The 15,541-nt window shown below is 48.7% G+C and overlaps 6 protein-coding genes across 6 annotated transcripts; 2 read left to right on the forward strand and 4 right to left on the reverse strand.

Moving 5' to 3' along the window:
• Window positions 1–3: 3 nt before the first annotated feature.
• ARB_03837 (uncharacterized protein) lies at window positions 4–1,148 on the forward strand (the record flags this gene model as incomplete). The annotated part of the gene is made up of 5 exons (XM_003009865.1): window positions 4–142; window positions 212–392; window positions 447–574; window positions 663–837; window positions 905–1,148. The coding sequence occupies 5 exons, from the start codon at window positions 4–6 to the stop codon at window positions 1,146–1,148; spliced, it is 867 nt and encodes a 288-aa protein (XP_003009911.1).
• A 260-nt stretch (window positions 1,149–1,408) lies between these two features.
• Window positions 1,409–3,140, reverse strand: ARB_03838 (uncharacterized protein; the record flags this gene model as incomplete). The annotated part of the gene is made up of 4 exons (XM_003009866.1): window positions 1,409–2,424; window positions 2,491–2,574; window positions 2,746–2,907; window positions 2,963–3,140. 4 exons carry the CDS (start codon window positions 3,138–3,140, stop codon window positions 1,409–1,411), a joined length of 1,440 nt encoding a protein of 479 aa, XP_003009912.1.
• A 1,158-nt stretch (window positions 3,141–4,298) lies between these two features.
• Window positions 4,299–6,021, reverse strand: ARB_03839 (uncharacterized protein; the record flags this gene model as incomplete). Its single annotated transcript, XM_003009867.1, has 2 exons — window positions 4,299–5,438; window positions 5,518–6,021. 2 exons carry the CDS (start codon window positions 6,019–6,021, stop codon window positions 4,299–4,301), a joined length of 1,644 nt encoding a protein of 547 aa, XP_003009913.1.
• An 811-nt stretch (window positions 6,022–6,832) lies between these two features.
• Window positions 6,833–10,620, reverse strand: ARB_03840 (uncharacterized protein; the record flags this gene model as incomplete). The annotated part of the gene is made up of 4 exons (XM_003009868.1): window positions 6,833–10,177; window positions 10,245–10,334; window positions 10,399–10,469; window positions 10,554–10,620. The coding sequence occupies 4 exons, from the start codon at window positions 10,618–10,620 to the stop codon at window positions 6,833–6,835; spliced, it is 3,573 nt and encodes a 1,190-aa protein (XP_003009914.1).
• Window positions 10,621–11,209: 589 nt separating this feature from the next.
• On the forward strand, window positions 11,210–12,589 carry ARB_03841 (aminotransferase, classes I and II family; the record flags this gene model as incomplete). The annotated part of the gene is made up of 1 exon (XM_003009869.1): window positions 11,210–12,589. The coding sequence occupies one exon, from the start codon at window positions 11,210–11,212 to the stop codon at window positions 12,587–12,589; it is 1,380 nt and encodes a 459-aa protein (XP_003009915.1).
• A 1,415-nt stretch (window positions 12,590–14,004) lies between these two features.
• Window positions 14,005–14,940, reverse strand: ARB_03842 (uncharacterized protein; the record flags this gene model as incomplete). The annotated part of the gene is made up of 1 exon (XM_003009870.1): window positions 14,005–14,940. One exon carries the CDS (start codon window positions 14,938–14,940, stop codon window positions 14,005–14,007), a length of 936 nt encoding a protein of 311 aa, XP_003009916.1.
• Window positions 14,941–15,541: the final 601 nt, after the last annotated feature.

A 15,541-nucleotide genomic window follows, 5' to 3' on the forward strand; every position in this document is an offset into this window, starting at 1 on the left:
AAAATGGCCTCCGGCACTCGTCTTCTGGACAAGATAGCCATAATCACTGGCTCTTCAGACGGAATCGGTCGTGCAATCGCGCTTCGATACGCTGCCGAGGGAGCATACGTAGTATGTGCTGACTTGATGCCGGAATCAAGAGGTAGCCTTTGTTGATTCAATATATTTGCTGCTACCTATTTATATTAATACAGCCTTTAATTCACTACAGCCAAAACGAAGGACGGAGAAGAGTTGAAACCGACTCACGAAGTTCTGGACGAGAAGTATCCAGCTGCATCTGGAAGATCTTTCTCACGTAGATCGATATTTATTAAGACAGATGTTTCTATTGATGCCGACGTGAAGGCACTGGTGAGCGCCTGCGTGAAGGAATATGGAAGGCTAGATATGTATGTTTCTTTACTCCCTTTAATTTCTCCTATTAGAATCTAACATGTATACAGTATGGTGAATAACGCTGGAATCGGGCCCAACTATAACCATGATCCAGCTCTAAGGTTGCATGAAACTCCCGAGTACTCCTGGGATAGGATTATGGGGGTGAATGGAAAGGGTGTTTGGCTAGGGTGTAGTGAGTAGTTTCGACTATTTCCTCTCTATGTCCCAATGGGTCTTCATACGCTGATACGCATTAATTAACCCGCGTGAATAATATGCAGCTGCTCAGATGCTTGCTCAGGAGCCGCCCTCCACCGGCGATAGGGGCTGGATTGTCAACACTGCATCAGTAATGGGCCTAGTTGGAATACAGTGTGGCAGTGCATACTCCGCTTCCAAAGGAGCTGTCGTCAACCTCACTAGAGCAGTCGCCCTGGAATATGGTGCTAATAGAATGTGAGAAGACTAATACCCCCAATTAACGTAGCTATTGATTGTCTGGCTAACTCGGGTAAATATACAGCCATGTGAATGCTATAGCGCCTGGTTTTGTGCAGACTCCATTGCTGGAAGACCTGGCTCCCCATGATAGCGAAGATCCGAACGTACAAGGCATACGTGCTTCTTTTACAGCCAAGCAGCCATTTGAATACCGGTTTGCTAGAGTGGAGGAGGTAGCCAGTGTTGCAGTATTTCTTGCATCAGCAGAGGCCAGCTTTGTCACTGGCCATACCCTTCCCGTGGATGGAGGCTACCTAGCTCAGTAGAAGATAGAAAATTGGCTTTCTTGGACATGAGTCCTTCCGGGAACTCTTTAAATAGGAGCTGATTCAAGGTGATATATATGATTTTTAGCCAATTGCTCCTTTCTCTCGTAGGATCTATACATGTGTAACCTGCATTATTATCCCTTATCGTCCCGAAAACATCATTTATATAGCAGTAGATGTTAACAATGAATGCATAACCATGGCCCGCTTTGGACATTGAGAAGAAGAGACCATGTTCAATATACGTACTAGAAAGATCATGTTAATGTCATCCTAATTAGAATAAGCATAGACGAGATGGAAGAGGCATAACTCACGCGAAATGATAGGTTCTCTCGGTCAGTGATATCAAGGAAATCAGCAGCGGGTTGCACTTGCCCTTCTTCAAACTTCCTGTCTCTTCTCTTGTTCTCATATTTGTAATAGAACCTCAAGACGAAGATTGAAACTATTGTAATTGACATGGTTACCACGATAGTAAGTTTTGCTGGCACATACTCGGGGGCATCCTGGTCCTTGAAGGTGAGAGGGCCTAGTATGTTTCCCAGACAGAACGCCATCAGGATGATAGCGTTCATCGTCACTTTCTTTGTATGGCCCGCGTAGTTGGCAGTAATAATGGAATATGTAAGTGGGAGAAATGCGTTATTACAATGTGTTAGGTAGTTTCCAGCAAGTTTTGCCGCTGGATGAGTATTATCCAAGAACGCAAGCATGCAAGCGCCTAACAAGCTGGGGATTAGGACGGCAACCATGAAAAGTGTGCGCTTGCCGAACCTAGCAGCGAGTAACGTGGCAGCAACAATCGCAATCATGTTAACAACTCCGCTAGGAATAGAAAGGAGCTGAGTTTGCTTTGGGGTATATCCGATGGCCTTGATAATGAGAGATTGGAACTGAGAAATGGCGGCATTAGGGACGAGGCCTGCTGTGGTAATGAGAGTTAAAAGGTAGGTTTGAGGATCCTCAAAAACCTCTTTAAACTGCTTGATTTTGAAATGTTTGTTCTCAACACCGGTTTGGTTTTCTCGAAGTCGCTCAATGGCATATACTTTCTCCGCCTCAGTCAATCGGGATGTCATTGGATTATCTGGGAGGAATAGGACGACGAGGATGCCGGTAAATATGGTGATGAGACCAAAGATAAGGAACATGACCTGCCATGGCTTGAATCTTTCACCGGTGTAAAATAAAAGGCCATAGGCACTGAGGGCTCCTATGATAGTTGCTGTTCCTGTCCCGGAATACCAGAATCCCATACGTGCTGGTTGCTCTATTTCTCAGTCAATAATTGCGATAGTCTGAGATTGCCCAATCGCGATATCAGCATATAACATACCTTTCTTCTTATACCACATTCCCGTAATTAAGATCAAGCTAGGTTCGTCATTAAACAGGGCATCAAAAAGTAATAGACAGGACTCTGTACCTTGGAGCAACTGAGGCTTCAAAGCAGCCCAAGAGAAGTCGGAGTACTAGAAGACCAGCAAAATTTTTGGCTGCACAGTTGAGAGCGACCACAGTTCCCCATAAGATAACTATAGACAAATTAGAACTGAATATCCGTATAGACCAAACTCCGGGAAACACTAACGATTCGCCCCGAGGTACTTTGCTGTTGGAAGCCTCTGCATAAGATATCCAGTGGGAAGCTCGAAGAAAAGATAGGAAACATAGAACGCTAGCCCAAGATAGGAAAATTGATCTGTATCTAAGTGGGCGTCTTCTAGAAGGCCCATGATGGATGCAAAATTGACTGTATAACCCGTTGGTAAATGATCGAAATACTTCCATTGTAATGGAAAACTTACTGAGCACTTTGTCCACATATTGAAGGTTATAGCACGCCCACATCAGAGGAACGATCATCCAATCGATTTTCCGAAGTAGAGCTTTTTCATTAACTGAACTTAGGTCGATGTTATGCTCATGCAAAAAGTTATACGCGGCATCAGCATCCGCCGGGCAGGGATTGACCTTCTCATCCATTGTGGCTGCAGTAATATGGAGCAATGGACACGCTCAAGGCCCTCTTTCTAGAGAATGAGAGAAATCACAGATTTCCGAAATCCTGGTGAGAAGGAAAAACCGACATGCAGAATTGGAGACGCGCCACTGACTGAATATATAATGCCGCCATACTTCAAAAGGGGTGAGGGGCAACTGTGAGACCCTAGGTACGCCCACTACTCCTCAAACGATCGTTGATGAGGCAAGGCAGGGAAGGACCGCCGGATAGCACGCCGATCGATATGATAGCAGCGTAGGATTCCCTTTGTAGCTTCATGATACAGGGTATATCTGATGCAATGCGACATAATTTCTGCAGCATTGATGGTTGACTGTCGTGTAATCTAGGGCTTCAACCCAGATGCTTCATGCAGCATGGATGGGGGTAGGAGCTAAGAAGCCGATGCACATATCCGGGTAGTGGATAGAGGTGTTAGGGGGAAGTGGGTTTGCCATCCAGCCTAAAGACGCACGAGCAAGTTCTAAGCTAGAATAGCTGAGGATCTGCACTTTGGTGAAGATCTGTCACGCGGAGAGAGGATCCAAACATGGATGTTTCGTTCCAAAAATTGAAGAGTGGCTAACCAGATAACTAGAGGATCCTCGGTGATCGAATGGCTACTGAACTTGGTTGAGCTAGCCTCCGCGTAGGATCCCGATAACTAAAACATATGAGTCAAAGTGAATCACCTTGTAGTTTTCTTATTCGATTGATCCGGTGAATGCTAGATAGTTTATGGGAATATGGGACATAACCAATGATTGATACGTGATTTATGCGGCGAGGTGAACTCTTGGCAAAAATGCTTGTTCAGACATAGATGGGGCGACAGGCGGGTAAGGCGGACTCAGCTTCCGGATGACACTATCCAAGGCTACCATGCTGCGTTCGTGAGGGGGATTTATGCAAGCAAAAGATCAAGAGCTTTGCTCATGACCAACAGATAAACACAGATAAAACGTACAGAAACAGTCATGAGCTACTCGAAATGCCAACGTCGTATCATTCGTTTCAATCATCAGGACGGGTCGTCATAAATGCTCTACCAAAAAAGTCTGTAGGTAGGGTATGTGTTCAACACACAAGAAGTAGCCCCAAGGAAAAATGAGATGCGGAGAAAATTGGAGGAACTTTCGTTAGCCTCGCAGCTGAGCATTATTACCGGGTTGACATATAGCTGAGCTTGGGGGGCTGCATTGGTCATTGGTCCACTGGTTATTTTGCTGAGGTAGACTAAAATTATCCCTGGCTCCCGACATATGAGCAAACCAATCATAATCTGGTTCGTTGTCGCTGTCACCCATTTCGTCCAGCAGACGGTCAATTTCATCACCAGCGTTTTGTTCTAGCCTGGGCCGGCTGCAGTTTGCGTACGGAGCTTCTCCACCATGTTCTGCAAAGCTAACGCGTTTGGACTGAAGCGGACCCCGTTCTCGAGGTTCGTAACTGAAAGGCATACCTAGTGTTGGAGGTGCAGAAGAAGTTGGAGCTGATGTGTTTTCCGTCACCGGGGGGTATTGAATTGAATCCTGTGAATTGCTAGGCGGGTTGGTGTGTGGTCGAGAGTCATTGTAGTACCCCGAATTTTCTGGACTTCCCATGAAAACGAGAGTTTCGACTGCATCCTGCTCCATGATTGTTTTTTCGGTAGGAGTACAGTGTCTTCCAAGAATAGCCGTCGTTGCAGATGATGGGGCTTTAAATGAGGGTTGATGGGGCTGCGGAGGGGTAGCGGGAATAGGACAAGACCCCTGGGTGCCTATCACAGAGGAGCTCGAGGACTGCTGTGAAAGAGATGGGACCTTGAACTTTTTAGGGCTTGTGGTATTTTGGCTTATTCTCCGTTTTGTATGAGGCCCATTTCCCGGAATTATATCTGCTGGTGGAGCAAGGCGGGGGATTTTGTGGAGGCCATTCGAAGTTGACCGCTCATAGGACAACTTTGATGGAATTGAACCCATCGATAAATTATGCCGATGGTATGGTCTAGACGAGCTGTTCAGTGGTTTGCTTTGTGGCATATCAGGCTTCAGGTTGCTATGTCCAGTCGCGATTTTTAACACTTGAGCCGCAAGATCGCGCTCTCCAACAGAACCGTTGAACTTTGGAGGTTGATTTGACGGTGGATAACCATTAGGTTGTATGGGCGCATTAATTTCTCTTGGCGAATGTGTCTTGCTAGATAAGCTGAACTGCTTGCTGTTTGGGTTGGATTTCCAATCCTTTTCCACTTTTGCTGCTGCCCAGGATAATTTTGAGCGGAGTTGAGCCGATATCTGTGAACCATGGCATTAACTCAACGTCCAAATGATTAAAATGGGAAGCAAGAAAAAAGGAATAGAAAGAGATTCTTACTTCGGCAATACGACTTGAATGCGAATCTGTACTCGCAGATCTTGAATGATACCTAGCTCCGGGAGTAGTCAATGCAGAGAATGGTCGGTCCGGAGACACCGAGCATTTCATACTCCCGCTTGCCGTTCTTTTCTGCCCTGGTGTGAGCTGAACAACGCTCCTAGCACTGGGTGGACTATGAAAAGGGGTAGATGATATTGTGTCATGGCCAGAGTCGACCTTTTCCAGCGGTCGGGGAAATGAGGTCGCCTGGAGCTGTGACAGTGACCGAGGTTGGTCTACTTGGGAATTTGTGCTGGAACTCGCGCCCGGATCGGTTCCAAATTGAAGAGACGATGACGTGGATGGAGGGGAGTTTGAATCGCTGGCATCTGCCACGGACGATTGGGTGAGGTCACTGGCGGCAGCTCTCAACGGAGGAGAGACATCATGTCCACTAGACGTCGAAACTGGACATTGTGTGCTCATATTTATCGAGTCAGAACGCGCTCCACGGCCATCCATGGCAGACTCGCAAGAGAGAAACGGAGGAATCGGGATAGATTGACGTCTTATCCGGGCCTTATCTGTTGGAGTGGCGGCTGATAGATCAAGGATGGCGAGGAGACGACGTTGTTTGTGATTGTGGGAAGAATTATCCTCGATGAGGGTTCCTTTTTATTTTTCCGCTCCTTTTGTTGACTTCCAGCAAGTAATAGCGGCCTGACGTAATTTGATTAGAGCTACCAACGCCGCATGGCGAGAGTTCTTGGTCAAGCGGTTTTGTGTGGCTTCGAGCCGTGGTTGCGCATGTTTGTCAGTGACTCGAGTAAATCCGACGTCCAGTGAACAGCCCCGACTAACGCAGGGAGCAGCTCTCGAGAGCCAAAGCACACCCTGCTGTCACCGGCACGCTTCCCAGTCACTCTCCTGTCTCCGGTATTTTCTTTTTCCTCCTCGTCCGCCTGTCAGCTCGTCAAGTCGGCTTTTTTTCCTTTTGACGTGGGATGTTGAAGAGAGTTGAAGATCTTTTTTGAGACGCGTCGCGCCGGCACGTGATGAAATAGGTCACGTGTATATAAAATTAGCCGCGGAAGGGAAAAGACAGAGAGAGAGTGTGTGAGTGAGAGAGACGAAGATGAAGACAGTCAAGATAAAGATGAAGACGAAGGAGGTAACAGAGAAGGAGAGAGACTAAAAATAATAAGTAAAAGGGCTGAAACGATCTAATCACTGCTTTTCCTGGCCAGCCTACAGTTACGCCATGTATACGGGGATTATATACAAAATGCTTGCTCCAAATAGAAAACACGGATATAGATATATGGATACACCCTCACTTCCTCTTCTTAAACTTGCTCGAACCTCCCTCTGCTTCATTCTTCCTCTTCTTGCCTTCCCGGCTCCAGAACTCATCTCGCTCTTTCTTCTCTCGAGCCTCCTTTTTCTCCAGGTTCTCCGCGACTTTTGCCCGGTAGACCTTCCGCCTCTCTTCCTGAGCAGCTTGTCTCTTGGCAACCTTCTCGTTTCGAAGCGTAGTGAGCTTCTGCATGAGGTCGCGGGCTCTCTTCTCTTCCCCACCCAGGACAACGGCGCGCTTCTGCAAGTACGTCTCCTTCTTGCGCGGCCGCATCTTTGTGATCTGGGATTTGAACGGGAGGTCAGCTGCTAGCTGTCGGGGTACTTTCAGGGGGTTGAAGTGCCTGGTCTGCCGTTCAATTTTGCGGTAGGCAGAGTCCTTCTCCAGCGGGGTAGGAATATCCAGATCTCGACGGACTTCTCCGGTAAGACGCATGCCTTGCCAGGTAGCTCCTGTGCCGGTTTCAGAGTCCTTGTAGTCAAGGAGATTGGTTACTGGATTGTAGTAACGGGCAGGCTTGACGGGATACCAGGTTCGAAGGAAGACAATGTCGCTCATCAAGATCTTGTCCTCAAACGTGGCACGGAAATGGCCATCTGGTTTGCTCAGGGCACGTTTAATCTGACCTCGAATACCAGAAACGGTACGAATAGCGGCTCCTTCAAACTTGGCAATTTCAAGAGACGAGTTGAACATATTCTTGATAAACGCCGTGTTTCGGAAAATCTTGTAAGGCTGGCCGGTGAGCTTCAGCTTCTTGACAATCTCAGTGTTTTCGTCAACGCTTAGGATGACACCGCTGGCAGCTATCCTGAATCCAGGGTTCTTGTTCGAAAACGACTGAACACAGCAGAAGCCCGTGTTAGGGGCAACCAGGGGGCCGTAGAAGGTACCAAAGCAGTGCATATGCTCGGGTGTGTACTTCAGCATCCTGTTGCGAGTTCGAGAGTCTGAGATACTGTAGACTGGCATTGTCTGGAATCGACGCCAGCCCAGCGAGAAGATAAGAGGATCATTCGTCTTCAGGATCTTCTTATGCCAACGATGACGCTTAATTCGGACCTGGACAAAGCCAAATCGATCTTCAGTAGGCGCCAAACCTCCAACAATGATTGGGAATCGAGGATTGAAACCCTCAGAGAACTCGCAGGGAACATTCTCTAGTACAATTCTAGCATATGTTCCAGCTTTGTAGCCCTCTGCTCGTGCTCTCGACAGTGCATCAAGTGCGTCAAATTCAGCACGGTTGATGTCAGCTTGCTTCTGAAGAGTAGCCTTTTGTGCATCATACCATTCATCTTCGCCAAACTGCTCTTCGTTTTGAGACTGCCCACCAGCCCTCGCCCCGTCTTTGGAATTAGCAAAGCCTTCTCGGTCCTCCTCTTCGAAACGAAGTTTCAATTCCTCTTTTCGCCTGGCGTTACGTTCACGCTCGGCATTAAGGTCTTCGGGCTCGCTCTCTTCCTCTTCATCTTCCTCTTCATTATCTTTGCTATCGCCGCCGAATACTTCGCCGGTTTCAAGATCTGCAAATGCTCCATCTCCTTCGTCATCAGAATCTGAGTCTCCAAATCCGCCTTCTTCTTCATCATCCTCATCATCTCCAGATCCTTCCTTGCCAGACCTGTTTTTAGAGAACTTGACGCTCGCAAAACGTCGACGCAGCGCATCTAGATTCTCCTGATCCTGCCATTTCTTCTCCAGTTCGTCATAGTCGTAAACGGGAATCATACGGTCATCCAGAACCCCTTTTTCGGCATTCGTCTTTTTGAAAAAGCCGTCGGCTTCATCCTCATCATCCCTTTGGTCTTCTTCCATAGCATCTTCGCCACTCCATCGACGGGCTACATCTGCCGGGTTTACCGAGTCATCGTAGAGCATACGAGTAAGCTCAGCTACTCGATAAGGGGGTTTCTTGCTAAACATCGTCTTTGCATTGGCAGCCAAATTTTCTTTCCAGCGCGTTTCTCCATCTTCGTCCTCTTCATCCTCGTAGTCACTGGGGGCACTTTCAAGTTCTTGATCTTCAACTGATGATATAGAACCAAGATCTGAATCACTATCAGCGAACGCAAGGTCCTCCCCGTTTTTACTGCAGGAAGTTCCATTCTGTTTTTCTCGGAACTTAGCAGCAAAGTCGGCGCCGGATACTTCGTCATCCGATTCCTCTTCTATATCGCTTCCATATTGCTCTTCGTCTTCATCTTCCCCCGCGCTCTCTAGTCCATCGTCCTCATCCTCTTCTAGGTCATGCGCATTATCATCGCCCTCAATGAACCGGGCTTTCCTCTTCTCGTTTCTTCCGAGATTCTCAGTTTCTTCTGGGTTGATGGTGGCGGCAACACCGCTGTCCCTGAACAGTTTGACTCCAGCGGCAGTATCTCCCAGCAGTTTTCTTTCTCCCTGTAAACCAATAATCATCTGCTCTCCCAGGCCCCTTTCTTCAGCCTGTTCGTTGTCATCGTCCCTGTTGAACGTATTGGTTTTGACGTCGATGTACACGGCATCTTTATCAACCAAAACACCACCAACATCTGCCATGGGAGCAAAGAGAAGTTTCTGTTTTTCGCCTAATCGTTTTCTTCCGTTCTTTCCCGCTGCTTTTGCCATTGCCTGGTCCATAGCAGGCGTGGGACATGGGTCAGGCAGAGCTTCAATGGAAGAAACGCTAAGATCCCCGACTCCCGGAACATGTACCCTTGCACCAATAGCCGGGAAGTTAGTGCCTCGCAGGTATCCGTAGAGAGCAACAGTCCTATCACACTTTGGATTTTCTTCCTTGAGGGTGGGAGGCGTTATGTCCAAGAACCTGTCCGCTAAACAGTATGGATGTGAGTTTCTCCATATAAGTGGTCGCGGGTTCTTCATGACCGACAAGAATCGCGAAAGGTTATGAATCTCTCGATCTGGATAGCGCCCGTTAATGACTCCAGAAAGGTAGAAGAGCTTCGCGCCCTGGTATAACTCGCTCCAGAACCTGTGTTTTAGTCTCTTCTTTGCCGTACGCAGGGTGCTTTGTTTCTTGAATAGGTCGAGATGCGTAAGAATACCAAAAACATTTCCGGGCATTCCACTTGCAGATAAAGCATTGAGAAATTCCATGGTTTCCATCTCAAATCCATAGTTTCCGTCTATCATTAACAACACAATATCGGCGATCTTTGCGACGTCGATCATACTCGCTAGAGAATCGGAGGGACATTCTAAAAAGGTAAGCCTTCGCTTTTTCGACGTAACGACGGTCAGAGGGCCGGTGATCGAAGTAAGTGAATGTTTCGAGTATCGTTTGATCAACGACTTGATGAGAGTAGTTTTCCCAACCTATATATCAAACGGTTCGTTAGCTGCGCCATTCCACCCATTCTTGAAACGTTTCCAATTGACGTACTCCCGGCGGACCAACGACTGTGACAATAATTGGCGGAGGGTCCTCAGGCAGGCGATCCACGAGTGGGACATGTAGCCGTTTTTCTTTTATCTATCAGACCGACATATTAGCAAATTGCAGACTCCCCCGCGCAAACTCGAAACCATGTACGTACATCATGGGACCTAGCTGCCTGCCTCTGCAGCTTCCCTGGGTTATTGACAGCAAACGCCTTGGGGTTAGGACCTGTTAAACATCATAATTATCCTAATTAGCAGTCATGATCACTTGTGCATCTTTGCGGAATGAAATTTCGGAAGCTCAACGTACTTCCATGATCCTTCTTCTTCCCCTTCTCCTTGGACTTCCGATGGGGTCTGTTGGATTGCTCCTCCATGGCCAAAGAATTTCCCAGGTACAACAACCTATATCATCTCTAAGCCAGTAGAAGGTTGACCGCATTCAAAATGAAAGTCCTCTATCTAAGCTTTTATCAATCTTTTTTATTTTTTATTTTTTTTTACACTTTGACAATAAATTTTTGTTAGTCATTATAATTACATAATCATAAAATATTACATAATAGAAACATTAAGCGCCAGCCGCTTCGAAAGTCGCTTAGTATCTGTGGATCCCAGCCTCGCAAGGTCATCCGAAAAATGGCAGCCCGGATAATTCGACAAGAGGCCAGGGTCCTCAGAACGGCGCGGGATAGACGACTTTGATTGGACTGCATTGCTCAACTACGCATGAAATGTGGCATGAGGGCGTCACCACACCGCCAACTAATTACAGAGATGCTTCCAAGATTTCGGCAATGGCCCTCGTATTTAGCTCACTGCTGATGGGGCCTTGATTTATCAGCCGGTGAGCAATGACTACAAGATGGTATGTCATTTCCAACCCATCCAGGCAACGATAACTTCAAGTATAAGCGCAATTTTTTGAATATATTGTGTGTATATATATCTTTATATATATCGACCATGAGTTCCGGAGACAGTTCCGCGAGTGTCCGGCCAGCCACGGTCTCCAACCGTGCAGCCAAAGTGTCAAAAGAAACGGCAGCGAACAAGATGTGGGATGTCTTCACAGATCTATACGATGCTGCCACCAACGAGAATGGATTCGTCAATGTCGGGGTGGCAGAGAACTTCTTGATGCATGGCACATTACTGGACTATATCCGTACACATGCAGACTTACCTCCCCACTACCTGACATACAATGATGGAGGGGATGGGTCACGAAGGCTGAAGACAGCCGCCTCGCGGTTCCTGAACCGTCATCTGAAGCCTGTGGTACCACTGAAACCCGAGCATCTGATGGTGACTAATGGGGTATCGGCTGCCATCGAGCATTTGGCATGGGCATTTACAGATCCCGGCGAAGGTATCCTGCTCGGCCGACCTCATTACGGGGCGTTTTTACCGGACATGACATCTCGACCCGAAGCGGAGGTGGTTCCCGTATCGTTTGACGATCTAGATCCGTTTGAAGTTCGATGCGTGACCAAATATGAAAGGGCATTGCTCGACTTCGAGGCACGAACGGGTAAACGGGTGCGGGCGCTGATGCTGTGTCACCCGCACAACCCACTGGGACGGTGCTATCCCCGCGAAACGATCATTGAGCTGATGAAGTTCTGCCAGCGGTATCAGATCCACCTTATCAGCGACGAGATATACGCATTGTCCGTGTGGGAGAACACCGTCGACACCGCACCCGGCACACCGCCTCCTGTAAAGTTTGTTTCTGCTCTCTCGATACCAACACAGGGGCTGATCGATGCCAACCTGCTGCACGCCCTCTGGGGGATGAGCAAGGACTTCGGCGCCAACGGTCTGCGGGTGGGAGTAATCATATCCCAATCCAACCCGGAGCTGCTGGCTGCCATCAAGGGACCGACGCTGTACTCGTATGTTTCGGGGCTATCTGACCACGTTGCCTCGAGCATTCTTGAGAACGAAGGGTTCACCGACCGCTACATCGCCGTCAACCAGAGGAAGTTATCTGAGTCGTACGCCTTTGTCGCTCGGGCCATGCAGGACCACGACATCGAGTATGCGGCGGGCTGCAACGCCTCGTTCTTCGTGTGGGTGAACCTGGGCAAAGCGTACCTGCGGAACAAGCAGATCCCGATGCCGGCGGATCTGACTCGCACGGTGATGGATGAGCTGATATCCAAGCGAGTGTTCCTTGCTGACGGAACGGCGTTTGGGTCAGAGAAGCCAGGTTGGTTCCGGATAGTGTTTTCGCATCCTCGGCCGTTCCTGGACAAGGCGTTGGGTAGAATCATGGCGGCGATAGGGGAGCCTTACAAGTATGCATCGAAGCCCGAGTGTAGCGCTCGAGCAAAGCTATAACTAACTAAACTGGCCAGCATGGGGCTTGTCTTGGCTCTAGATCTAGACTTTCTTGTAGTATAGCTGAGCCGGGAGAAGGGGGGATGAATGAGGGGGTTCTTTGGAATAATAATAATGCTCATTATTCTTGGGAGTATACTCCGTAACTATGTCCAGAATGCATAGGGGATTGTTTGTTGTTCTAGCCGTGACTATCAACCGTTCCGATGTAGATACATATTTCTCGGCATTTCTGTGCTACGGCTCTAGACTTCTCCCTTGTATGACGAGCCACATGGCAAGAATGACAAGAAGTGGTACAAGAGTATATTTGATGTTGTAGAAGGCGAGGATGGCTGAAACCGCCATCGGGTAGCACCAACCCTCTCGGCCCTTTTTTAGGTAGTCGAGGAGTAAAACTAACTAGTTAGCTTCCGTCTGTTCTCCGTCCTCCCCCTTTCTTTTCCCCCCGGGTGACCGCTACATAGTCCCCTCTAAGCAGCGCTGAAGCCACTCTTCCATCCGAGCAGACCATGCCTATAACACCTCCGTTACTTTAATCTGTGCTACTATGGGCATTCCTGATCGGAGATTGCTTATACTACTGGTTGTTATAGTGTCGGTGCACATCTTTGCTCCGTGAGGGCGCGGGACTGACGGGCCAGCACTGACCCCTGACCCCTTTACAACCGGGTTGCTGAGCTGGCTGCTCGTCTCCCCGCATGGTGGAAGGCGAGATTCGTGCGCCACGTGAAGGCCGACGGTCGAGTTGCATGTTGTGCGTTTCGCATTGATGAGGTGACGAGGGGAGCAAAGTGTCCGTGAGACGTGGGGTGTATCTTAACAATCTACAGATCTACATGTGTGCAAAGTACGAAGTATGGCGAAAGAAAGTCAAGAGATAGCGAGATAGGCTAGTTAATTTGATTAATATTGAATTTTTTTTTTGTTTTTTTTTTCGGTGGAGTATTTATCTGTATGATTATAGGGAACATGCTTTGTACATGTCTAAGCATATACCGTAGATCTCTCATAAACCATGCCCTGGCTTTTCTGCCTGCAGCCAGGAGGGAGAGGTATCTCATCTCGACGAGAGACATAAGCAAAAAATGCGGTGGAATAAGGAGATGCAAGAGTGGTGGTGATAGATGCAGGTGAGATGTGAGGATCAGTGTAGCCGAGAGAGGAGGGAGCTGGGAGGGAAAAGAAAACAAGAAGAAGGGTGAGGTATCATCCGTCATCAAATCATGAACGCCGCCCCCACTAAAGACCAAACCCGCCCAATAAACAAATAATAAAAAATGAAAAATATGCTAGAGACGCCTTTTTGTTTTGAGTATGCCGAAAGAGATGAAAAACAAAGCAAGGGTATATTATGCATGCAGTTTGGTAGAGTAGAGAAAGAGGAAAGGAGAGCAAGTGGATAGACGAGTGCCTTAAAAGGCGGCAATCATCGTCTGAGCTGTCCTGGCCGGGTTCCTGGGCGGCAGGAAGAAGCCCTGCTCGACGAAGGAGGACTGTTCTTCGGGAGACAGTCTGGGGCTGGCGGGCTGGTCTGCATGGATATCCTTGCCAACAGCCTTCTCTGGAGCCGTAGCAGCAGTAACAGCAGCAGCAGCAGCAGCAGCCACGGCAGAGAAGGAGTCGAAGGTGGTGCTTGGAGGAGAAGGGGGCATGTCGTCTTCGGACTCCTCGTCGGAGTCGTGCAGGAGCTCTGGCGGCTGGTGTTGCCGGGACGAAGTGCGAGTGAGAGTGAGCTCGTCTCCGTCGTCATAGTCGTAGTCGCCGTAGTCATCGTACTCTTCTTCTGCTTCTTCGTTGTTGTTGTTGTCGTTGTTGTTGTTGTTGTCCAGGCCGAGGTCGAAGTCCCTGGCGGGAGAGAACTTGATCGGGTATAGCTCCGCAGCCGCAGCGGCAGGGCTGCTCTGTTGATGCCGTTTGCTGGCGATGTCGACCAGGAAATCGCCGTCGGTCTCATAGTCTGAGGAGTCGTCTGAGTCGCTGTCACTGACGGCGTCCCACTCCCCGTTGTCGTTGTCGCTGTCGTCCTCTGGCTCGTCGTGTCTGACAACGGTGTCCAGCCATTGGATGCGCTTGCCCGAGACCGGCGCTGGTGCAGCAGCAGTTGTTGATGTTGTTGATGTTGTTGATGTAGAAGTAGATCTGGACCTGATGGCCTGGTTGTACCATGCCTCGCGCTCCCGCTCGGCCTCGGCCAGGTCAAGCATGAGGTTGTCGAGCATGTTGGCGTGTCCGACGAGCAGGCGTAGGTGGTGGTCGGCTCTGGCAGCTTCGCGGGTGAGCTTTGCCCTGGCCGTGTGGGCGAGCACGTAGGTCTCGCTGAGCGACATGTCTCTCTTCTTCAGATGCATTGCGGTGAGTCTGAATGTATTCGAGTGTGTGGTGATCGTAGAAGCAAAGCAGAGCAGGGAGAGGGAGGGAGAAAAGAGCCAGGCCGGGCCGGAGTCTTTTATATATGTAGTGTGTTATTTTTTTATTTTTATTTTATTATTATTATTGATGGCTATCTCCTTTCTCCGTTCGACGTGAGTCAGGCAGCGAGTTTTCTTGCAAGACCAAGAAAGAACTGAAAACTCAAAAAGCGGATGACTGGACTGGTCAGATAAGTCCGAAGCTAGTGAGCGATCGCAAGAGGCGCAAAGAAGGGCGGTGGGGAGGAGGGAATCCTTGCTCGGTTCCTTGCTGGCAAAGTCAATCTGTTTATTGCAGAGTAATCAGGGAGACGACGCTGGTGAGTCGAGAGAAGCTGAGCTGAGAGTAGCTGAGTCGAGAGACGAGAGTATTTCTACCTTCTCAGGAGTCTACGCAGTACGGAGTACAGGCAGCGAGGGAGAGATATAAGTAGCCGGCGAGTGACCTGACAAGCGACTCGACCCTCCCGTCAGTTCCTCCGGCAGCGACGACAACAGTTTGTCCGTCCGTCTTATCCGCTCCAGGCAGCCAACAGCCAAA

This window comes from Trichophyton benhamiae (genome assembly GCF_000151125.1).
Source record: "Trichophyton benhamiae CBS 112371 chromosome Unknown contig00346.0, whole genome shotgun sequence".
In the NCBI taxonomy this organism is placed as follows: domain Eukaryota; kingdom Fungi; phylum Ascomycota; class Eurotiomycetes; order Onygenales; family Arthrodermataceae; genus Trichophyton; species Trichophyton benhamiae.